This window comes from Schistocerca cancellata, chromosome 10, assembly GCF_023864275.1.
Source record: "Schistocerca cancellata isolate TAMUIC-IGC-003103 chromosome 10, iqSchCanc2.1, whole genome shotgun sequence".
NCBI classification, from domain to species: domain Eukaryota; kingdom Metazoa; phylum Arthropoda; class Insecta; order Orthoptera; family Acrididae; genus Schistocerca; species Schistocerca cancellata.
Window position 1 is genome coordinate 162,846,159 of NC_064635.1, and position 26,372 is coordinate 162,872,530.

The following is a 26,372-nucleotide window of genomic DNA, read 5'->3' on the forward strand; positions in this document are numbered from 1 at the left end:
TTAGGACGAATGGGCATAGGCAGAGGGTGTATATTGGCAACTCACGATATCCTGTTGCAGATCATGCTCTACGACATCACAGTTGTGATATTGGTGCCTGTTTCAACATATGTGTCATCTGGATTCTTCCTCCCGGCACCTGTTTCTCATATCACCACACATGGAAACTGGCACTACAACATGTCGTCGGTTCTCACAAATCACCTGATCTTAATTTATGTTGATTTCTTTAGTCCCAGAATTTCCTCACACTAATCCTTTCTTCACCGTTTCTATTTTTGCGCCTCCCCCCCCTCAAAAAAAAAAAAAAAAATCACATGTAATGTGCACGAGTTAAGAGTGAAAAGCTGAGCACAATGTTTTACCAGTAATCTAATGTGCGTATTACCCTATCTTCCATTTTTAAGCTCTCAGTTTTTCAAATCTTGCCTGGGACAGTCCCAAAAAAAAAAAAAAAAAAAAAATATCTGTGTCTTGTTCTCATACTATCCAATAGGTCTCCCTCAATCCGGGGTTCTGAGAGACTTTTTAACACTACCCCTTTTTCTAAACCTCTCCAGTACTTTTTTTTCACCCCTCTTCTTTCCCCTTCAACCCTTCTACCAAGAGCCACCAGCTCAAAAGCTCGCAAACGCGAAACATTTTTTGTACGTGAGTGTTCCCCTGCTGCTGCCGCTTGGTGACTAGATTCATATTTAATGTGAGCTTTCGATCAACATAATACATCTTGCTCAACTCAAAATGCCTGAAAACCTACTAAAATATAGATATTCAGAGGCTACACAGAAATATCTGCAAAAACTTCTCATACTTACACGTTTGTCTCTGTTTTCCTTTACAGCAACTGCCTTTTTTGCCTTTTCTGCCTTTTTAATGCGGTCAGGATCAATTTTTGGAGCAATTCGCCTTCCGCTAGGTGAAGGCAGAGTGTTGGGCTTCTGACTGCTTACCCCAAGCTTTGTGCTTCCGACAGCTTTCTTGCCCTTGGCAGTCTTACCAACTACACCAACTGCTTCCTCTTCTCTCTCTTTTGCTTCAACTTTATCCAGCTAGAATAAAAATGAGTGGTATACTTAGTAAACAAGATATCATCATAGTGAGACTCCAAATGCATCCTATATTCTTCTGAAACTGATAACAAATAACTTCCAGTTTAATCTTTGCTACAGAATGAATTTATTGTGAACTGCTAACTGCACCACCTTACTACATAAGCTGCTTATCTCATTTTTCACTGAGAAATTTGTTTGTTTATAGCTATAAAAAATTATGGTCCACATAAAACTGAGGGAGTGAATAAAACCCTAAAACTAGAATGTTTTCAAGCACGAGCTGAAACATGCAGGCTCTGAATTACTAATTCTAACTACAACTACAAAACAGACTGACTAAACAATTCTGAGTATGAAACAATGCTCAAACTTTTAAGTAACTGGCTGCTATGTAAATATTAAGTTAATCATGTATAACTTACTTATGTACAGAAAAAAAATGCTCAGAAACACAATTCTTCATGAACTCTTCACCAAATTTTAGAACTGAGCTGTAATAAAATATCGGTTCTGGTCTGTTCTTTGTTCGTGGCATTGCAGGGTATTTCACTTCTAACTCCAATTTAAATAAGACATATTACACATTATATCATAAGCAGGAAAACTGCAAGGCTGATATAATTTCTCGGAGTCTATCATCCAAGTATATTTACATTCATAACAAATTTAATTTGTATTTTTTACTGATCAGAAAGAAATATCCTGCTCATGCTAGTGTATTAGTAATGAGCACTAACTGTACTGATGATCTTATATACGACAGGTAAGGAAAGTGCACCAGAAGAGTGCAACTTCAATGAACATCAGACTGGTCTAAGTTACAATACATTATAGGAAAGAGTTTGTGCTGGAACACACAAGAACTGATACATTACAGACATTCTCTCTCTCTCTCTCTCTCTCTCTCTCTCTCTCTCTCTCTCTCTCTCTCTCTGTGTGTGTGTGTGTGTGTGTGTGTGTGTGTGTGTGTGTGTTTTACTGACTAAGGCTGTGCCTGAAAGCAGTATGTGAGTGTCTGAATTGTGTCTTCATTGTGTTTCTTCATTATGGTAAGTAGCAATCTGTCTTTTCCTACATTGTTGATATTCCTTTTGAGTATGCAGAATGAGGTACTTGGCACAAATAATTTTTTAGAAAGTAATTTTACTTGTGTAGATTTCAGAAACCAGGTGTCTCTCCCTTTTTAAGGTACCCAATAACAATTTGTCAATTTAATATTTTAATTTAACCCTTTCAGAAAAATTTTTCTGTAGGAAGGAAAGTTTTTCTTAACATGGTAATGCTCTTACGTGATTTTTTTAAAATGATTTTAGGTTTAAGATTCATACAAAAATATGTACCAACTTTCAAAACAACTCTGTCAACTTGGCTACATTTCATGGACTAAAATAATTACTTACGAAATAGTCTCCATTGTAATAAATAGCAAAATGATCTTTCAATATCACCATGCATAAAAACGGTCACAATATTCTATTATACAGTGTGGAATATAGTGAACCAGCCACATCCGTGTATTCTGGCTGTCACGAGCTGCTGCACATTGCTACAGTGACTTGCTGATACTTTATAAATGATACTCAACAGTTGGCAGCACATGCACATGATGCAAAGGTTGAAAATCTTCTAATGTTTGCCTCAGGTTTGTACCGCAAAAAAATACTACTGTTGCAGGTACGACACAGTAAAAGTTAATGAGCACAGTTGTAGCCAGAGAGTCTCAAAGGATTAAGAACAGGTGAAGCTAGGAGCCACACAAACTTAACCATTGTGATAACTTTTGTTAATTTTTATTCTAGGGTACAGGAGTTCCATGTTTTATGCACAAATTTTTTTTCCAGAAGCACCAGAGGTATCTGCACCAATTGCTACATGGGACTGTCACCTATCAGCTTCATCAAAACAACTTTAGTGCAGATTTCTTCAAAAGACACCAACAGTAGATTATATTACATAATCTTCATAGGACACGACAACCATAAATTTATTAAAAGAAGGTGATACTTCTTCAATTCTGCTACTTAATGTAGTCCTTTTTACTGGCTGTCCTAAAAAGTTCAAGTAAGGAAAGATACTCTGCCAGAAAACTATTGTTGATATTAATCAATGTGATATTTCATCTTCTAGAATAGAGAAGTAGGGAAAATTAATTAAAGGAGCCAAGTCATTTTCTGATATTAGTTTTACCTCCTCCGAGAGAACATCCAGGTCCTCCCTCCATAGGTCAGACGGTGACTTGCCCTGAAGAATTTTGTATTCTTGAAGCTTTTCATCGCGCTTTGCCAACAGTTCATCCTTTCTCTCCTTAGTGAGAGTCCACAATGTCATCCCTAAGAGATAGTCATACAGCTTATCCACATCCTCTGTCACCTCCTCCTGAGAATCATCTGCATTGTTTGCCTCCTCCTGCAACAGTACATAAGATTTCTGCTAGAGAACACGTAACTAAATATTTCAATGTGATTAAGTGGCTACAGCAATCTAACAGGGTTAGACACAAGTCCAGAAATCCAAACCATAAAATTTTTAATTGTCTCATTGCAGAAAACCTACATCACCAGAACTAACACATGGCACAAAACCCATGTTAAATGTAATAATAATAATAATAATAATAATAATAATAATAATAATAATAATTCCAATCACGTATGAGGCACAGGAAAATGACCGCTGAGATGCCTCTGTTCTTGGTGTAATTGGTCATGCAGGAGTGAAGAATATTAATTGATCGCCATATTTTGAAACTTTGTAAGTAGGATTTTGCAGGGTAATTGGCAATTATTTTTAAGTCTGCCAATCTGGATTTATCAAAATTTCCCTAACATTCCCTTGTTAGCCAAATTTGGTAACACTCTTACAATCTCCTCTGTATACATTCAGTACTGACCCCCCACCACACACAATCTTTCATAATATTCTAGGATGGTATGCACAAGCATTCACCTTGTAGACTGACTTCAATTTCCCACTATCCTGCCAGTGACACAAAGGTGGTCATTTGCCTTACCTACACAACTGAACCTATGTGATCATACATTTTAAACAGAAAGACTAAATATGGTGCACCTATTTACTTGTAAAGATAAAGCCCATTTTCTGATGCCGACACCATGAACGAATAATACAAATATTAAATTTATACGCGAAGTTCCACACACACAGGTAGCAAATGTGCAACATACAAAACTTTTATTACAGAATACATCAGACCTCACAAAGCAACTACAGTTTGAACCACAGACAGTGTAATATTTCAGTTTAGCCCACTTTTCTGATACAGGTAGGAAACTAAGCTACCTGGTGGTGCACTCAATAAACTAATAGTGTCTACTGTTAAATATTAATTCCATTCTATTTGGATTTATAAATCTATCATCTCCTTCACGAGAATGCCACAGTGAATTCAATTTGTACGGCAGAAATTTCCAAACACATCACATAAAATGCATATTATATTATTTAGCTTCAAATGCATATATGCTAGTCTCCGTGCATTATTGTGATGGAAATAGTAATAAGTTGTACTATTAGAAGTGAAATTTCAGTCCATACCCAATAGTAAGACAGATTGTTTATTGGTTCTAGACAAAAATGTAAAACAGAAGTCAGAAAAAGCAATGGTAAGTGCTCAACCACGTAATCCAGAAAAAATTGTTCATAATTTTATGCTGTTCCTTCAGAATGTTCAGAGTCTGTGCAATAAATTAATAGAATTGAAAATAATGCTTTCAAATCAATTAAATAACACTTCTGTGCTATGTGTTATTGAGTGCTGGTGAAGAGAGTATATATTACAAACAGCAAAACTGCAAATTGGCAGCCTGCATTTTTTTTTTTTTTTGTGGTTTTAGGGCGCACAACTTCAATGGTCATTAGCGCCCTGACAACGTTAACAATGCACCGCGAGGCACAAGTTTAAAACAACAACTAAAAGGGAAAACACGATAAAAGACAGACTGACAGGCATAGGATTAAAAAACAACATCATCAAATGTCCTTAGCGAGGTTTGTCAAATTGATAAAACGAAGAACACGAGCAACTGCTCGTGGGTCATCCGCTAAAATGGCATCGAAAGTACTTGGCAGGTTAAGATCTAGACGCAGTGTGTTAAAATCTGGACAGGACATTAAAATGTGTCGAACCGTCAGCAAGTGCCCACATGGGCAGAACGGCGCCGGCGCAGCCGTCAGCAGATGGCGATGGCTGAACCGGCAGTGTCCAATTCTTAACCAGGCTAAAACGACCTCCTCCCGCCGAGAAGGGCGTGAGGAGGACGTCCAAGCCACGGGAAGAGGTTTTAAGGCCCGAAGCTTGTTGTCGGTAAGTGCAGCCCAATCGGCATGCCACAGCGATAAAATGCGCTGACAAATGACCCTGCTAAAATCGGACGAAGGGACACAACAAGAAGCTGTCCGAGGCTGGAGGACCGCAGCCTTGGCCGCGGCATCGGCAGCTTCGTTCCCAGGGATACCGACATGGCCAGGAACCCACAAAAAGCTAACCGGAGAACCGACGTCCACCAGCTGCTGAAGAGAGCGTTGGATCCGGTGTACAAAAGGATGAACCGGGTACGGATCACTGAGGCTCTGGATGGCGCTCAGGGAGTCGGAGCAGATGACATAAGCAGAATGACGGTGGCGGCAGATGTAAAGAACAGCCTGGTAGAGGGCAAAGAGCTCAGCTGTGAAGACCGAACAATGGCCATGGAGCCGGTATTTGAAACTTTGTGCCCCGACAAGAAAGGAACACCCGACCCCGTCATTGATCTTAGAGCCATCTGTATAAATGAAAGTCATGTTGATGAACTTCGAACGAAGTTCCAAAAAACGGGAGTGGTAGACCGAACCGGGGGTAACCTCTTTTGGGAGCGAGCTGAGGTCAAGGCGAACGCGGACCTGAGCCTGGAGCCATGGTGGCGTGTGGCTCTCGCCCACTCGAAAGGTTGCAGGGAGTGAAAAATTAAGGTGTTTAAGGAGGCGACGAAAGCGAACTCCAGGGGGTAGCAGGGCAGAGACATACAACCCGTATTGACGGTCGAGAGAGTCGTCAAAAAAGGAACGATAAGACGGATGGTCGGGCATTGACAGTAGCCGACAGGCATATCGACAAAGCACTATATCGCGCCGGTAGGTGAGTGGCAATTCACCAGCGTCAGCATGAAGACTCTCTACGGGACTAGTATAAAATGCTCCGATCGTAAGTCGTAAACCCCGATGTTGTATGGAGTTGAGGCGGCGTAAGATGGATGGCAGTGCAGAGGAGTATACGAAGCTCCCATAATCCAGCCTGGAGCGGACGATCGACCGATATAGACGAAGTAGGACGGTTCGATCCGCTCCCCACGACATACCACTGAGAACACGGAGGACATTTAAAGAACGGGTACAACGGGCGGCCAAATATGACACATGTGGAGACCAGCTAAGTTTCCTGTCAAAGGTAAGGCCTAAAAATTTGGTTGTCTCCACGACTGGGAGAGCAACGGGACCGAGTCGTAAGGACGGTGGGAGAAACTCTTTGTAGCGCCAGAAGTTAATACAGACCGTCTTCTCAGCAGAAAAACGGAAGCCATTGGCGACACTCCAGGAGTAAAGACGGTCAAGAGAACGCTGAAGACAGTGCTCCAGGACACGTGTACACTGCGCGCTGCAATAGATGGTAAAATCGTCCACGAAAAGGGAGCCTGATACATCAGCTGGGAGGCAATCCATTATTGGATTGATCGCGATGGCGAAGAGAGCGACGCTTAAAACTGAGCCCTGTGGCACCCCATTCTCCTGGCGAAAGGTGTCGGACAGGACAGAACCCACACGTACCCTGAACTGTCGATCCATTAAAAAGGAACGAATAAAAAGAGGGAGGCGACCGCGAAGGCCCCATGTATGCATGGTGCGGAGAATGCCCGCCCTCCAACAGGTGTCGTAAGCCTTCTCCAAATCAAAGAACACAGCCGCGGTCGGGCGCTTCCGCAAGAAGTTGTTCATAATGAAGGTCGACAAGGTAACCAGATGGTCAACAGCAGAGCGGCGCCTACGAAATCCACATTGTACATTGATAAGTAGGCGTCGAGACTCGAGCAGCCAAACCAATCGAGAGTTAACCATTCGCTCCATCACTTTACAGACACAGCTGGTAAGCGAGATAGGTCGATAACTGGAAGGCAAGTGCTTGTCCTTCCCCGGCTTAGGAATCGGGACAACAATAGACTCGCGCCAGCATGCGGGAACATGTCCCTCAATCCAGATGCGATTGTATGTACGAAGAAGAAAACCTTTACCCGCAGGAGAAAGGTTCTTCAGCATCTGAATATGAATAGAATCAGGCCCTGGAGCGGAGGACCGTGATCGGCCAAGTGCGGTTTCGAGTTCCCGCATGGTGAATGGGGCATTATAACTTTCACAATTCGAGGAGCGGAAGTTAGGTGGCGTAGCCTCCTCTGCCTGTTTGCGGGGGAGGAAGGCAAGGTGGTAATGAGCGGAGCTCGAAACCTCTGCGAAAAAGCGGCCGAAGGCATTGGAGACAGCCTCAGGGGCCACAAGGACGTCATTCGCGACCTTCAAGCCAGAAACTGGTGAGTGGACCTTAGTGCCAGATAGCCGGCGCAGGCTACCCCAGACAACAGAAGAAGGAGTAAAACTGTTGAAGGTGCTTGTGAAAGCAGCCCAGCTGGCTTTCTTGCTGTCTTTAATAATACGACGACACTGAGCACGTAATCTTTTATAATTGATACAATTCGTCACTGTAGGGTGGCGTTTAAAGGTGCGTAAAGCACGTCGACGAGCACGTAAAGCGTCTCTAGATGCTGCAGACCACCAGGGGACCGGTACGCGACGTGGAGAAGAAGTAGGGTGAGGGATGGAATATTCAGCAGCAGCGAGAATGACTTCCGTGAGGTGGGCGACCTGACGATCGCAGCTTGGGAAGGTTTGATCCTGAAAGGTCGCCCTGGAAGAGAAGAGCCCCCAGTCCGCCTTGGAGATGGTCCAACTAGAGGAGCACGGAGAGGGGGTATGCTGCAGGAGATGGATAACACACGGGAAGTGGTCGCTCGAATATGTATCAGAAAGGGCATACCACTCAAACCGGCGTGCAAGTTGGGGAGTACATATAGAGAGGTCTAAATGGGAATAGGTGTGAGATGTGTCCGAAAGAAAAGTAGGGGCGCCAGTATTGAGGCAGACAAGATTGAGCTGGTTGAAAAGGTCTGCTAACAAGGAGCCCCTCGGGCAGGATGCTGGAGAGCCCCAAAGGGGGTGGTGGGCATTGAAATCTCCAGTTAACAAAAATGGTGCAGGTAGCTGAGAAATAAGTTGCATCACGTCTGCCCTGGTAACGGCAGATGACGATGGAGTGTAAACGGTACAAAAGGAAAACGTAAAAGTGGGGAGAGTAATGCGGATGGCAACTGCCTGCAGGCCGGTGTGCAACGTGATGGGAACGTAGTAAATATCATCCCGGACCAGCAACATAACCCCTCCATGAGCTGGGATACCTACCATAGGGGGTAGGTCAAAACGCATAGAGGTGTAGTGTGCCAAGGCAATTTGATCGCATGGGCGTAGCTTCGTTTCCTGGAGGGCCACGACGAGCGGACGGTGCAAGCGGAGCAGCAACTTCAAGTCCTCTCGGTTGGAGCGAATGCTGCGAATATTCCAGTGAATAAGTGCCATCGTAAGAAAAGTAAGATGAAAGAAGGGGTCACCTCGAAGGCCGCTGAGGGGCTGGCTTCGAGCGCGCACTGCCGCCGCTATCAGTAGGCGGACAGTCATCGTCCATTGGGTCGATAGGTTCATCGGCCATCTCGGGAGGATGGCCGGGAGGGGGAGCTTCCTCCGGCGGGGAACGGCCAGATGTTCGGCTACCAGCGGTGCGGCCAGGCGAAACGGATAACGGCCTGGGGCGGCAACCGCTGGGTGGCGCAGGAGAAGAGATGCGCCGTGGCGGAGAAGGAGAACTGTGCTTCCTATGAGCCTTTTTGGAAGGACGTTTGGTGGAAGTACCGGTCGAAGGCTGGGAGGTCGAGGTACGTAGGAAGTCTGCACGGGATGGTTCCTTCTTGAAGGCCCGTGCATCTGACTTCGGGGTCTTCGTCTTAGCAGAAGCTGATGAAGGGGCTGGTGTCTGTGGGGTGATAGGAGGAAGAGGAGACGTCGACCGCGCGATCTTAGCACTGACCGAACGGACGACCGTGGTGCTGAAGGTCAGATCGCATGTCTGGGTTGCTACCTCCCTGGTAGTCCGAGGAGAGGCGAGGCGAGGCGAGGACAGTACTGTATTTCCCCGCTGGGAGCAGCACGGGCTTCCTACTAGCCAATAGCTTGCGAGCAGCTGAGGTGGACACTTTCTCTTTGACCCGAATTTCTTGGATACAGCGTTCTTCCTTATAGACAGGACAGTCGCGGGAGGATGCGGCATGGTCACCCTGACAGTTCACACAACGAGGAGACGGAGGTGGACAGTCACCCTCATGGGCATCCCTGCCACAAGTGACACATTTAGCCGCATTGGAACAAGACTGTCGAGTGTGATTGAAACGCTGACACTGGTAGCAGCGCGTAGGTGTCGGGACATAGGGGCGAACAGAAATAACCTCGTAGCCCGCCTTGATGCGCGATGGCAGCTTAACACTATCGAAGGTCAAGAAAAGTGTCCGGGTCGGTACAATGTCATTGTTGACCTTTTTCATGACCCTATGGACAGCCGTCACGCCCTGCTCAGCGAGGAAAGATTGAATCTCCTCGTCAGTCAATCCGTCGAGGGAGCTAGTATAGACTACACCACGAGACAAATTCAAAGTTCGGTGGGCCTCCACCCGGACAGGGAACGTGTACAGGAGTGTGGCCCGAAGCAGTTTTTGTGCCTGAAAGGCGCTCTCAGTTTCTAGTAATAAGGTACCGTTACGCAACCTGGTACAAGATTTGACAGATCCGGCTATGGCATCTACGCCCTTCTGGATAACGAAAGGGTTGACAGAGGAAAAATCCTTTCCGTCCTCAGATCGAGAAACGACGAGGAACTGTGGGGCAGGCGGTAGTACTTTTGTCACTGGTGGCTGGTCACGTTTCCGTTTTTGGGCAGAAGTCGAAAGCGATGGAGTACAATCCATTGCGGAGGAATCCCCCATGATTGCCAGCGTCTTCGATGGCGCACTCCTTCCTTGTGAGGACCCTCTCAGAGGGCACTCCCGCCTTAGGTGAATGTTTACACCTCAGGTCACACCTCCCGAGAAACAGACGGAGGGACCAATCGGCATGGTCAGAAGGTATCAGCTCAGGCAATCACCCCTCCCCGGGCCTGGCCTTTACCAGGGGGTACGCGCGTGCCTTAAATGTCTACTCAGGGCGGGGACTTACGCGTTACCCCGTCACCGGCTACGCGTGCGAACGCGTGGGTCGGCCTTCAGGCACGCACAGGGAGGAAGGAAGAAGAGGAAAAAGAAGAGAGAGAGGGAGAAAGAGGACAGACTGTCTCAAACGCCGAGGCGGAGACCAGAGAAGGCAATGAGAAGAAGGCAATGAGGAGGCAAGGAGAAGAAGGCAATGAGGAGGCAAGGAGAAGAAGGCAATGAGGAGGCAAGGAGAAGAAGGCAATGAGGAGGCAAGGAGAAGAAGGCAATGAGGAGGCAAGGAGAAGAAGGCAATGAGGAGGCAAGGAGAAGAAGGCAATGAGGAGGCAAGGAGAAGAAGGCAAGCGAAAGAGTAAGGAAGACATTGAGGTGGAGAATAGCAAAGAAAGGAACCAACCAAAGGAAGGAAGAAATGAGAAGTGAAAAACCAAAAAGACCACAATTATAGGTCGTGGAACCGTCCGTCTCCGGACGCAGGCGCTAACTACCCCCGTGAGGGGGATGGACTCCTTTTAGTCGCCTCTTACGACAGGCAGGAATACCTCGGGCCTATTCTAATCCCCGGACCCGCAGAGGGGCAGCCTGCATGTGTAGAAAGCAACTTCAATGTGGTGAAAACTGAATCTTTGTCAGAAAAGGAATAGCTTACAAAAATACAGTACTAAAGACACTAAATAGGGAAAATGATTTTTAAATACCATCCACAGAATTACTTCACAAAACAACAATAGTCTGCCTTTACAGATACCCTGATTGAGAGAAACTTTCAACATATGGAAAAAAAACATTAATTCTAACTGTAAAAAACAAACACTCTTCATATGCAGTTACTTGAATATAGTCTTTTGCAAACCCCATAAAATAAGAACAGAACTATTAAATCTCTTAGTTTCTTATAACTTGAAAATCACAATACATTCCCCAACACAAGAAACTTGCTCAATAAAATGCACAATAGACCTAATAATAGTTAACTATAATTAACAACATTACAAAGCAGAAATAATAAAAACAGGACTTGGCAACCACTATGGACAAATCATAAGTTTCAATATTAAATGTAGTAAGGCCAACAAACTGGAAAGTACATATGAGACCAGAGCTTACGATGATCAGAATATTGCAATAATGATGTATCATTTAAAGAAAGAATCTGGGAGCAAATTTATAGAGCTGGAAATATATCTGACAAATTTAATATCTTTATCAACACAAATATTTTGGATGTAGGATTTCCACTTTAAATTAGGAAGTCAAAACTAACTCGCACAAACAAATGGATCGTTACAGGTATCAGAAAATCATGTGCAGAAGAACCATTCCTCTACCAAGTTACGAAAACCTGTGACATCAGAATTTGATAGGTATTTTAAAAACTATAAAATAATTCTGAGGGAAGTAATAAGTGCCAAAATGGAAAATGACATACATAAGAAATTCACCCAATAAAATGAAATCTGTTTTTAGTATTGTTAAGAAACAGGATGTAACGGGGAAAAAAAAAAAAAAAACAATAATACACAGTTGAATGAAAATTCACACACTATCTGCAAACCAAGAAAGGTAGGAAGTGCATGTAACAATTATTTTGTTAATGAACATTTCTCAGGAATAGGTAACATACCACTCTTTGGTGTAAAAAATGTGTCAACTTAATTTCTGAAGCACTTACATATCTTGTAAACCTGTCCCCCTCAACTGGCAGCTTTCCAACATGTTTACAAATAGCTAAGGTTAAACCACTACACAAAATGGAAGCCAGAAAGAGGTGTCAAACTATAGACCAGTTTCCCTACTGTGTTTTCTAAAATTCTATAGAAACTCTTATAAAAGACTGTCAAATTTCATAAATAAATATAATGTGTTAACAGCATCTCAACATGGTTTTAGGAGAAATCACTACTGAAACAGCAATATTTTCTTTTCTGTATGAGACTCTACAGGTCCTAGATAGGCAGGAACATACCTCAAACCTATTCCTAGACTTATCAGAAGTGTGATACCATTGATCATGATGAATTAGTAGGAAAGATTCAGAACTGGGATATTAGGGGAGCAGCCCATAACTGCATTAAATCATACCGCCATGAAAACAGCTCAGAGATAAAATGAAGTAAACGCGACAGTCAAGACTGATCAGTCAGATTTATTAGTGGTCAAACGGAGTTCCCCATGGTTCCACATTGGGTCAAATTCTCTTCTTACTATATGTAAACAACTTACATACTGTATAAACAGCAAGCTATATTAATTTGCAGATGACACCAGCATCTGAAGTACAGGAAGTGGCAAAGAAAACTTTGAAAATGACATTAAGACCATCGCAGAGAAGATAGTACAGTATGTTGATGCAAACAGTGACTATAAATCTGGAAAAACTGTTGCAATGGATATTTTCCCCACTCAGAATAGGACACCAGCACATCCACCTGTAGAAATAAAGGGACAAAAAATTGAAAAACAGGGAGTACAAAATTTATCAGTATATGGATTCAACAAAACATGGAATGACATACACATGTGGACTATGTGGAAAAAAAAACTGAGCACAACATGTATTGTAATGAGAGTATTAAGAAACTGCACGTCACATGATAATATATACTTTGCCTATGTTCATTCAGTATTTAAATATGGTGTAGTGTTTTGGGGAAATTGTGGAACTCATCAGAAATCATTTAGATTAGAATAATCGAAGGGTTACATCAAAGATCAACATGGAAGCCACTATTTAGAAAAAATGAAATAATACCACTTCCATGTATATACACTTGAAAATGCAATTATTATAAAAGAAAAACTAAACAGCAGAAGTCCGAGCATCACCCAAAATGGATCTGTACATAGCTACCACACGAGACAGATGAATGATGCACATGTACATCAGACAAACAGTGATATTACAGAAAGACATGCTCCACCCTGGCATCAAATTGTACAATGCACTACTCAAATCCACAAAAATAATGGAATTAAACAAGCTCAAATCAACTGAAGGATTACTTGGACAAACACAGCTTCTATATAGTAAAGGAATAAATAGAAAAACAAAACTGCCTCACTGAATAAACTTTTATAAACTGTGTAGAGTAAGAAAATATTGTATTATTTTATCTTTCGTTAAAATTCTGCCTGGGGGGAATATGTATTTTAATAAATGAATGGTCCAAAATCTTTTGTACAATGTACAATCCTAGATTCACAGGACCGATAAATAAAGTGTATACAAATGAAATGCTCACCAATGATATGGCAACCACAAGTCGTCATAAGGAAGTTAAGACTTATCCCCTCTCATGTTCATCCAATATGATATTTTTATATATTTATATTGCACTCCCATAACATACATGCTTATGAGTAAGGCACTTCTCTAAGAATTATTAACCAAACTTTCTTGGGAGAGGTACATTTCAAGCTAGTGGTCTATAACTGCTCAAAATCTACACAGACTTGTCTCCAGACCTTTTTTTAATTTTAAGATCTCTGTTACACCGGCGTGTCTTTATGCAGCATGTCAATTTTTCTGTTTTGTAACAAAGTCTGTTCTGTTTCAATATTTTAGTATTTGTAAAATAATAATTCTTATTTTACAAATACTAAAATATTGAAACAGAACTATTTCTATTAATATAGATGCACACACACACAAAATACTGTGTGATAATGTCAATGAAATGTTCTAAAATACGGGTCAGTTTACATGGAGACAAGAACTAAAAATTTACAGTACAGCAACATATTTACATCTCACTCCTACTATTTTAAATTTTAGTACTGACAGACTGCAAACTTTGTGCTTGATAGAGGGTTCATGGAACCATTTAAGACTATTTCTCGACTATTCAACACCTTGGTCTTTCTGTACACACTCCAATTTACTTTGTTACGATAGTCATTCTAGCTATTTAGTTAGGAGTCAATAGAATATTTTCTTATTCAGAGGAGAAAGTTGGTGACTGAAATTTTGTGAAAGATTTAGCCACAGTGAAAAATATCTTAGTTATTACAACTGCCATTCCAACTGACACGTCAATGTACGTAATACCAACTCCTCTATTTTGTGGTAACATGGAAAAGGTGCTCTTCTTTGAACTTTTTCAATGTTGCCCTTCAACCCCATAGCACACAGCAATACTCCAGCAGAAGACTAACAATCACAGTGAGCAAAGTCTCTCTAGTAGACCTATTTCATCTTCTAAGTTATTTGCCAAGACAACAGTCTCTTGGTTCATCTTCACCACAGCATTTTCTATGTGATGGCTCCCATGTAAGTTGTTTCAAACTGTAATCCCTAGGCAATTAACTGAATCTACAACCTTTAAACATGCACGATTTACTGCGTAACCAAAAATTTTTTTTATTAATTTTGGTATTCACACAGAGGACCTCACTTTTTACTCTTCAAACTCAAGGGTGATTATTACCACCACGCAAATTTTGTGTCTAAATCATTTTGCAATTCTTATCGACTGACTTTGCTAGGTGGTACATGACAATCCTCCACAAACAATGTAAGAGCACTGCTGACTAAAGCCTGAGCATTTCATATCACAACTTATGCTCAGATTGCTGTTCTTAATGCATACAAACAATGTGTAAGATAACACCTCCCTGTGGAACACCAAATATCACTTTATTTCACCCCACGACTTCCCATCAATGACTACAAACTGACCTGGCTGAAAGGAAACCACAAATTTTATCACTCAGCCAAGACAATACTCTGCAGACACACAGTTTGTTGCAAGGAACTGTGTCAAAAACCTTTCGTAAATCTAGAAATATTGAAACTCCTCAATTACAGATTATTTCTGGTGTACAAAGAGCAGTCATTTTTCTGAATCCATGCTGGCTGTGTGTCAACAAAATCATCATATTTGAGGTATTTAAATACATTAGAACACAGCATTTTTCCAAAGTATTACATTAAGTCAGAGCAGTGGTAGGGGCCTGTAATCCAGAAGATTGAATTTTATTTCCATTCTTGTATATTGGTGTGACGCGTGTAACATCCTGCTCTTTAGGTGTGCTGCTTCTGCCAAGCAAGTAGTTGCACACGACTGCCAAAAATTGATTCGTTAGCATACTCTGAAAGCAACTTGGATACAACCTAGACCAGATGACTTTTCTTTGAGTGACGACTTGCTTTGTTACACCAAGGGTATCTACTTTTTAAGTTTCTCATGTTGGCAACTGTTCTCAGTTTGAATTCTGAAACATTTTTTTCATCTTCCTTGGCGAAGGAATTTCAAAAAACTCCACTTTAATGCTACTCTTGTCAGTTACGTTACTACTGATATCATAAAGTGAAGGTATTGATTGTGCCCTACTGCTGTTATACTTAACATATGTCCATAATCTCTCTGGATTTTCTGCCAGATTTTGAGAAACTTAATTTGCGGAAACTATTAAATTATTAATAGCATCTTGTATTGCAGTTCATATTATATTAATTTCCATGAAACATTGCCAATCTTTGAGCTTTTATGCTCTTAAATCTGGAATGCTTTTTCCCATTATTTCTGCAACATTGTCTGACCTGTTTTGTGTTCCATGGCAGTATTTGTTGTGTTCCATCTCTCATTAATTTACTTGGAATAAAGCACTCAATCATCAAAACTTTGTTGGATTTAAACTGCATCTGGTCTACACTTACATAGTTTGGAATGAACTAGGGCTGTATCAGGAAGGCATCAAGCTAATTTACGCGGCACTCAGTCTCTCTACAACACCCTTTTGGTCACTGATCCCAACATCCATCAGGATCTCTATTTGCTCAGAATTGTTTCTTGCTAAGAGGTCTATTATGTTATCGCAACAATTTACACTTCGTATGGGCCCCTGAATGAACTGCTCAAAATAATTATCAGAGGATTCTGTGCAGGCCAGTCCAATACAAGGATGTTATCGTCATGCAACCGTTCTGCTACAGGCAGTGCATTATGAACAGATGATCGATCATGTTGGAAGGTGCAATTGCCATCCCCAAATTGCTCTTCAAAAGTGGGAAGCAAGAAGGTGCTTAAAACATCAATGTAAGCCAGTGCTGTAGTAGTGCCACGCAGAACAAGGGGTGCAAGCCCCCTCCATGGAAAATACGACTACACCATAACACCACCCCAATCAAATTTTACTATTGGCACTGCACATGTTGGCAGCTGATGTTCGCCATACCCACACCTTGCCATTGGATCACCACATTACGTACTGTGATTCATCACTCCACACAATGTTTATCCACTGGTCATCCAATGTTTACACTTTTTACACCAAGCGAGGCATCATTTGGCATTTACCGGTATGATTTGTGGCTTATGAGCAGCCACTCGACCTCACAATCCAAGTTTTCACATCTCTCACCTAACTGTCTTAGTACTTGCATTGGATACTAATGGAGTTTGGAATTCCTGTGTGATTGCCTGGATAGATATCTGCCTATTACACATTACGATCCTCTTCAACTGTCAGCGGTCTCCGTCCGTCAACAGACGAGGTCAGCCTGTATGCTTTTGTGCTGTACATGTCCCTTCACATTTCCGCTTCACTTTCACATCAGAAACAGTGGACCTCAGGATGTTTAGTTGTGTGGAAATCTCACGTACAGACGTATGACACGTGACACGTGACAGCCAATCACCTGACCACGTTCGAAGTCCGTGAGTTTCGTGGAGTGTCCATTCTGCTCTCTCGCGATGTCTAATGACTACTGAGGTACCTGGCAGCACGAAGCAAATAATATGAAAATCATTTATTTTTTTTGGGGGCGGGTGGGGGGGGGGGGGGTCGTCTGGATATTGTTGATCACGTAGTGTAGGTTCAGTCGTGGATAATTCGAGTGGTAGACTTCGGTTTAATGGTGTAATACAGTGCAGTCTACCAAGAAGATTGGTTAAAAATCACTCATACAATCGGTTCTGGAATATTGATCGAGTGTGTGGGACCCATACCAGATAGGACTAATGGGGGAAATCTGAACGCATACAGGGTAGGAGAGCACAAATGATCACAGGTTTGTTTAATCTGTATGAGATACTGAAGGAATTTAACTGAAGGCTCTGAGACAGACCTGAACTATCTGCAGAAAGTGACAAGAACCGGCTTTATATGATTACCCTAGAAACATACTACAATCCCCTATGCATCAGTCACATAGTGATCGTGAGGATAAAATTAGAATAATTACTGCACGCAGAGAGGCATTCAAACAGTGATTACTCCCGCACTCCATATGTGAATGGCACAGGAAGAAACCCTAATAACTGGTATAATGGGACTTACCCTCTGCCTTGCAACTCACGCTGGTTTTGCAGGGTGTAGATGTAGATGTAGATTAACAGCAAGCTAACATTAATATCAATTCTGATTTTATATATCTCAACATTGCAACATTGAAATATTAATATAATAAAATGGTACATTTATAAAATTTATGCATCCTTAAAACCAGATCATCCATTTTATTGGCCCAAAAGACACGATGCTTGTCGGGTAGCTGAACTATGCCGTACTTCCACACTGTTTGTTCAACTGGCCAAAATATTAATTTCCAGAAAATGAACTACACAAAGTGGATCAAAAATTTTGTAAAATGTGAACTACAATATTGAGAATCATAGGCAAGGTACTTAGCAAATGGCTCTATACACAGACAGGCACCACCACAAGGCTCTGGAACTTAAATTAAGAAACCAAATTACACGCTCAGAAATCTGGACGAAGCAACCCACCCGTTGCCGGTACTGCACAGCTGCTCGGCACGACCCCTACAGCGATGAGATTGCCTCTTCACGTTCTCGAATCAGTGGTGACAATGTCACCATAGATCAATGCAATATAGTGATACATTACTGATCAGTTTAAAAATAAAGGCCACACGCAACAAAACACAGGCGAAAGGTTGTTGCAATGAGCCTGCGGCTGTAGTACATTCCCTCAAATTAGAATGTCATTTTCAGGTGTTAGTGCACACTGGAAAATCAATTTAATTTTCTGACTGCTCTTTCCAACTGATCAGTTTGATGTCAATTATGGAAAAAAGGTTTTCTAAAAGCAAATTTAACCCACTACTGGCCAAAACTATCGGATCATTTTTTGCAAACTTTTATACATAAATACATTACATTATGATTAATTGAATAAAAAGTTGTTTTGAAAATTTTCGGTTTACTAAAACAAAAACTACGGACCGTACCATTTTTGAGACATTGACCAAATGCACTATCCAAATTCACAATCTTATTCTCCATGCCTAAGAAACAACACAAACAATAAATGAAGAATGTTTTGATATTATTGAATGTCTATTCAGTATGAAATGAAGCAAAACACTGGTGTACTCCAACATTGCACCTATCACAAATTTTTGTTGTTTTTTCTTGCAGTAAGCACATCTCTTCTGTGTTTTACTTGGCACAATGAAATGATTTCCAGGATCTAGTCGTACATCTGTGCTCACCCGTCCTCCCATCAATTTGCTTCCTTGTGGTCCTCTGCGTTTTGGTGATGATCCTGTTTTCTTTGACAGGTAAAACAACATTATTCTCTGTCGCACATCCAAAAGTGAGAGCTTCTCATTAGTGTTAGCAATCTGGTATGCACGCGTTGTGTTTACTATGCAGATATCTATCATCTGTGTGAATAATGGCCACCACCATTTCTTTGACCTTATCCTCGGCCTGTGAAGTGATATCTGCTTGTCCAGTAGCTCTACACCACCCATATGGGCACATCAACAATAAACGATAGTGTAACATGCCATTGTCCCATTATTGGGACGCATAAAATATATCGATATTGCACTTACTTGAAAAAATCAGAAGTATACGTAATCTTACACGGACATCCGTATGTTCATAACAAACACGCCCAAACAACTAAATCACAGCTCACTGTCGTCCAGAAACTACCAGCAGACATACAGTGCTGCCAAATGCGAGAACAAAAGATCGCCACGTTTATAATTTTCCTGACATGAAGTACGTAGAAAAAAGTTATTTATTTTACATTTACAGGCATTATAGCAGTTAGCTGAACCTACAGGTGCTACAATAAAGGCTAAAAGCTCCATTGCTTACGTAGAAATAAGTAAAATATACGCGTCCCAAAAAAGGGACAATGGCCAGTAATGGGTTAATGCAATCTTCTTTTGTCTTTTTTTACACAAATAATAAGGGTTTGACTGATTTTGTAGAAATTAAATTTGATGATTTATTGAAGAGAAAGAGCTTCACAAATTTAGTAAGTCTTAAAACAATGGTCGACCTTTGGTCCTTACGCAAGCAGTTATTCAAGTTTGCAATGACCGAATAGTCTGATGTCGCAGTGAGAGGATTTTATGCCAAATTCTTTCCAACTGGTGCATTACATTGTCAGAATCCTGAGCTGGTCGGAGGGCCATACTCATAAGGCTCCAAACATTCTCAACTGGTGACAGATCCGGCAACCTTCCTCGCCAAGGCAGGGTTTGGCAAGCACCAAGACTAGTAGTACACGCAGGCATTATCTTGCTGAAATTTAAGTATAGGATAGCTTACCACGAAGAATAACAAAACGAGGCACAGAATATTGCCAGCGTACCGCTGTGCTGTACACAGTGCCGCAGATGTCAACCAAAGCAGTCCTGCTATGAAATGAAATGGTGCTCAGTACCACCACGCCAGGTTGTCACGCCTTATGGCAGGAGACAGCCAGGTTGGTGCACCACTGCTGTCCGGAGTGTCTCCGGGCACGTCTTTCGGAGGAGGGAGTGGGCTTGAAACACACTCAGACTGGTTTTGAAGCTTTAATAGTAAATTGTACTTGTAAAGGATGTGTCACATATACCCTATTTTCAACCTTTTACATAAAATTGTTACTTTTATGATGAATTTGTGGATTAATGGAAAATAGTAGGTGAGAGAAATTCTGTAGTCCACATCCTTGTGCTACCAACCGATTGCATATTAATTTTCACATTCAGCATGCATTTACTCTAAGGGATATCATGCATTTACTCTAAGGGATATCAGAATCTGAAGCTTTCATTTTTTGTGCCGCAATTTTTGCACCTAATGACAATTCAAATCACCTAGCATTGTTAGCGTGTGTTGGATAATCAAATACATCTTTTTTAGTATCTAAACCGTAACTTTTGCAATATTCCCAGTTTGGAAAGTCTTACACAACAGTTATTTGCAAACTCAGGTCAAAAATAGCACATTCATTTTTTTTTTACAAAATATTCAACTTTGCATGTTGTTTAATCAGTATTGAGAACCTTGTGTTAGGTCACTACACACCAAGTTTCAAATTCGTCATACTGATTTCGAAATTTTTTCAGGCAATTTTGTCTAAAATATTCTGGGTGAATATGGCGCATCAAATTCTTTTCATTACTATTCTTAAGACAACGCATAGAGTTTAACAAGATGGCCACATACCATTTCCTTCAATAAATTATTGCCCGAGGTAACAGCTCCAAACCATCAGAAATCCACACTCGCTTTGCGCAAAGTCATACCTGGAGCAAACACGTGTCACTTTGACAAACGTTAAACTTCACCCCTGTTCATTGGTGTCACATGCAAATGTTCATACACAATTTCATCGAAATTCATTGCAATCGAGCAGGAAGGTGAAGGTGAGTTGATAGGGAATAACTTGTCATTTAGTAGGCTTGACATCAGAGTCACTTTGGCCTACATAATAAGCCACACACTGACCAATACTGAGATTCATACTGTTTCTGTATATAGTTGATGAAGAAACAATACCATGTAACTGAAAAACAGCCGATTTTTTGTTTTCCAGTCACATGATGATGTTGACCATACACGCATCTGCTCTTAATACCACGAGGCCAAATTTTTAATTTACCATAAGAAAATTATCTACAACAATACCGCGTATGTAACAGCAAATAGATGTCAATACCGCGGAACTGTAGAGCATTAAATATCGCGTACCTACCATCTATGGATACTGTAAACAATATCGCGTAAATACAAAAGCACACGCAGCCACAGCACATTGTTACTGCCTTATTAAATACTTAACAGTGCTCGAAAGTCCATTTGTGATAATGAACTGTGATATAGATGATCTCTTTACTGAAGAAGAAATTGTTTCTCAGCTGAAATCAGCTTATGAAAGTGGAGAATTTTTCCCGAGAGGGACTGATAGTGGTAAGAAAATTGTTTTATTATTCACCTTTGAATGTTAGTAGCACCGCAAGTGTCTTATTGTGGTATAAAACAGAACGCCCTCACTTCACTCGTCGTGTGCTTTATTCATTTCTCCTAAAGATTTCTAGATCGTCCACTTTCTTGTACGATCTCCCGTAAATGCAGAACAAACAGGAGAGAAAAGATTTAATGCTGAAGTTACGTTTACCGAAGAAAAATTAATTTTGTGTATAGGGTTCTTGGTTACTGTTTCTGCAACATCTAATGTTGCAGGTAAATTTTCTTGGGATTATTGTTAATAGTATTACTGATGCCGCTGTTCTCATAAATGCATGCATTTGAGATTCATCTTTGTCTGCTTAAATTAATTTATAAATATTTTTCCACTTAGAAACTTAAGTGGCTGTATCCAACAATGCTCAAAATGAAACCACAGTCACAGTTTCCACTAGAGACGACAGTACTTCACACTCATTGCTATGCAATGGTGCTCACTGCCAAACACACTGGATAAATTATTGGAAGATCACAGGAGCAATAATAATGCTGACAGTGAAGGCCAAGAATTTTATGGTGACATAAGCAGTGACAGGAAAAGGAAATCTAAACGACATCCTGAAGATTGGAAGAAAAATTTCAATAAAATTCTGAGAATGCATGGACAGGTGTATATTGGGTACAAAAGAAGTTGAATTGGTAAAAATCACTCTTGATACTCCAAGAGAGGCATGAAAATTAGGTCCAACATGTACTTCAAATATGTGCCAGAAATCCGTTCAAAGGAAATGTCATCAGTTTTCTGCTGTTGATAGGCAGACAGTATTTAACACATTATGGGAAACAATGTCATGGGGTCAGAGGAAGGTTTACGTTATCAACCTTGTGGACGTAATTCCAACCAAATGTCCAGGAAAGAACACGTGAATCCAGGAGAAAAGGAACACTCATTTATCATTTGAAAAATGAGCTGGGGGAAACAAAGTATGCAAAAACATGTTTCTCAATACTCTTGGAATTAAAGAAGAGACTGTCCAATATTGGATGGGTAATTCCACCCATGGATTGAGTCCTGATACAGAATCATCTCTTAAACAGACGAAGAAGAAAGATGAGAGTACCTTCATGAAAGAATTCCTGGACTTTCTCCCGAAACTTCCTTCGCATTACTGCGGGAAATCCTCCTCGAAGTTGTACCTTGAGGCTATTCTACGATCCAAACAACAACTGTATGTACGCTATGCGGAAAAAATGTCACACGGAGATGGTTTCACCATTAAGTCGGGCTACTTTTAACTTTATTTTAGAAGATGGTAATATTAGCTTATTTCCCCCCAAGAAAGACCAGTGTGACTTGTGTTCTTTACAGGCTCGGTAAGTTGAGTGAAGACGTGTGGAAGCAACACACTTGCTGGCAGGAAAGACGCCCAGCGGAAGCTCTGCTCAGTGTACACCATGGACTTACGGACTGTGAATGTAGCTCCATTTTAAATGCAAGTGCAGTGTATTATAAAACAAAGTCAGCTGTTCATAACTTTACAATGTATAGTTTAGAAAGTCGTGATGCAGTATGTTACTAGTTCGATGAAACGCAAGGTTATTTGGTTGCATTGTTTTGCCCCATGCATAGTGGACACCCTATCCGGAACTATTAAGGATAATCTCGTTCAAGTCACTCTGTATTCTGACGACTGCACTTATCAGAACAGGAATGTGATATTATCAAATGCTCTTATAAGATTAGTAATTGATACTGGAGTACTGATTACACAAAAGTTTTTGGAGAAACGCCATACTCAGATGGAATGTGACTCAGTTCATAGTTACAATGAGTGCAAGCTTGAAGGACGTAAAGTTACACTTCCTAGCCAAAATGCTATGATATCTAAAGAAGTGAGAAAAAGGCCACAGCCATGTGAAGTCCATTATCTAGATTATTCCTTTTTCATCAACTACGCAGCGAAAAGTCGTGCTATTCATCTGTGTCCTCTGTGGCTCAGATGGATAGAGCGTCTGCCATGTAAGCAGGAGATCCCGGGTTCGAGTCCCTGTCGGGGCACACATTTTCAGCTGTGCCCATCAAGGTATGTCAACACCACCCGACGGCAGCTGAGGGTTTCAATTAATTATCATTCATTTGTTAAAGCTACCCCAGACAACCTAGCTTTATAACTGGAAACTATGCTGCTGCCTAATGCAAATACACACAAGAAATATATATTTACCAGCAATGCTTCCTTGTCTTGCTTGAGTTTCCACTGCCTTACTGGATCAGGATCATATCCTCTTGATTTTAGTTCATCAATAATCACTTTCTTCTTCTTGTTTTCAACAACCAGAACACCATCACATTTTTCCAAAATGAATCTCGCTTGGTTACTCAGCCTCAAAGATTCTGCTTGCAGCATTCCTTCTAAATAGCCCTTGCGTTTTTCATAGTAGGTCAGTCTCAAATTGAAAAATTCTTTCAGGATTTGATTAACTGAGTCGAATCTTCTGAGGCACTGCATGTCGTCAAATGCACACTGAAAAAGTAACAAAACACTTCAGTTTCAGAGGCTACAGGTTTAGCATTCCCTATTATTTGACACACTATAGCACTCACCATTGAGGTAGTCATCATCGTAGTTTCCAGTTTGAAAAATTTGTGCAGCCCTTCCTGTTCTGCTTTCCGCAATTTTTCAGGATCGATTTTGACGACAAATCGCACTGTTGTATCAGTATTATACTCCTGAAAATGCCTGAAATACAATAATGCAGGCTGCAAATTATCCTCGCTGTTTATGACATTCAAGCGTACTCCGCCTTTAAGTCGGAAACAATCAAATGATAGAGAGAGAGAGAGAGAGAGAGAGAGCGCTGTTAGACTACACAAACATTGTTCACATCAAAACTGTCTCCCATTTCAGTAGCAGTGGAATAGTGGATGACAGCACTAATTATCCACGTACAATACGTCTGTTCTACTGTTCTAAATACCAAGTCTGCTATTGCAACATGGCAGATATTTTGTTGCCAGCAAATACCATCCTAAGACACGTTACAGTTTTAATACCAACAGTGGACATACTTAAGAGGAAGCCAGAAGAATCTGATGAAGTGGCATACATCTGAAAAGGTCACCATTGTGAGAGGGGTAATCATCAGGAGTCCAAGGCAACACACACACACACACACACACACACACACACACACACACACACACACACACACACACACATATGCTGTAGTGTATGTGAGTGGTGTAGTGTGGTGTGGTGTGGTGTGGTGCATTTTCACATAAATGGAAAGAAACTATCATTACTGGGCTGCTGAACTACCCCACACAGTTCATGAAATGCCTCTTCACTAACCTTGAGAGACTGTGTGGAGCACTATAGCTGCTGCCTGAAGCTTTTTTTATATTTATGTATTTATTATTTTTCACTGAAGGAAGGTGGGGACTCCTAACATTAAACACACATGCTAGACTCAATCTTTCTGCCAGAATTGTGAAGACAACAAGTACACATGAAGTGTGCTTATTTTCAACAGGGTGGTTCAACATCAGCACACTGCAAATGCACCCATGGCAGTTGCAGGCAAGTTTTACATGGACACCCTATTTCTAGTTTTGGTGATTTACCATGGCCACCAAGATTATTAGAACATACCTCACAACAACCACCTAAATTTAATGGAATTGAAAGCTGTCATTAAAGAAGTAGGTTGGTTTGACCAACACGTGTTGACCCAAGTAATGAGACACTTCTGGAAGAGTTTAAAATTGTATTTCAGAGAACAGCTGCCACACACATGACAATGTCACACGTGACTGTATACACCAAGTACAAGATCTTAATCCTTGAGACTTTGTATAAATAAGAAATTCTTCCAAAAATCAATAAACCTTTGTTCATTTGAAAACCACCCTTTTCCTGTTGACAAACTGCACTATATAAATTAGGTGAGGAAATATATAAAAGATGGAGAAAAAGATATACAGATTAAATAAGACCACCAGCAAGAGAGAAATAGAGAGGCCCAAGTATGACTTAGGGTAGGGTCTAATGTGATCAAACTATTTGTGCTGGACTTCTGACACCTTAGCATCTAAATTAACGTCAACCTCTTTCTGCAACTTTTTATCTCTGTATATTTTTCTGTCATTTTACATGATCCTCTTTATCACAGAACATGATGTAGCCAAATATTAACCTCTAGAAACCAGCATCTTCATTAACTTTGTATTAAGTAGTTATTTTTTATCTTCTAAATGTTTGTAGGGTTGTAAATTGTTCCTATAATCAAGATGGTGTAAGCTGATCCTTCACAGCTGGGATCTGCGTTGTCAGCTTTCAACAGCTGAAGGCAAAAATAGCAGTCTCTAGAATCCAGTAACAATGAGGTGCTGCGACAGATGGACCTAAAAAAATCACACACTGTGACTGTTTGCAGTAGGCACACGAAGCTGCTGCACCCAGCCCACTGCAACTGTAAGGGATCATCTTACAGCGGCTCACCTATACCAACAGCTTGGAGGAGGACCCTTTATGAAGCCTCAATGAGGATTGTGGGAATCACTGTTGTACACACCATGCAGCTGTTAGCACCTTCTAGTTAATATTCTTCATTACCAGTTTGTGGGGAACAGACAGACAAGCGGACATTCAACCCGTTTGATGTATTTAAGTCTGCAGTGATTTCTAATGGACGAGTCACACAAAGGCAGGTTGAGTGTTAAATGACACTACTGACAGGAGGTCTCCAGTGACAAACACCAAGAGAATTGCAGTGTTTATCCCGTACTCAGGTTTGCCAGCACTTAG

General features: G+C 41.1%; 1 protein-coding gene across 1 annotated transcript in view; it reads right to left on the reverse strand.

The window, feature by feature from the left end:
• Positions 1 to 26,372, reverse strand: part of LOC126106860 (DNA topoisomerase 2-like) — a 184,878-nt gene that overhangs the window by 56,750 nt on the left and 101,756 nt on the right. Inside the window, exons 17-20 of the mRNA XM_049913258.1 lie at positions 24,170 to 24,305; positions 23,790 to 24,089; positions 3,240 to 3,458; positions 816 to 1,049 (exon numbers count right to left, since the gene is read on the reverse strand). Of these exons, the coding sequence (XP_049769215.1) occupies positions 816 to 1,049; positions 3,240 to 3,458; positions 23,790 to 24,089; positions 24,170 to 24,305 (889 nt within the window). The remainder of the gene's footprint in view (positions 1 to 815; positions 1,050 to 3,239; positions 3,459 to 23,789; positions 24,090 to 24,169; positions 24,306 to 26,372) is intronic.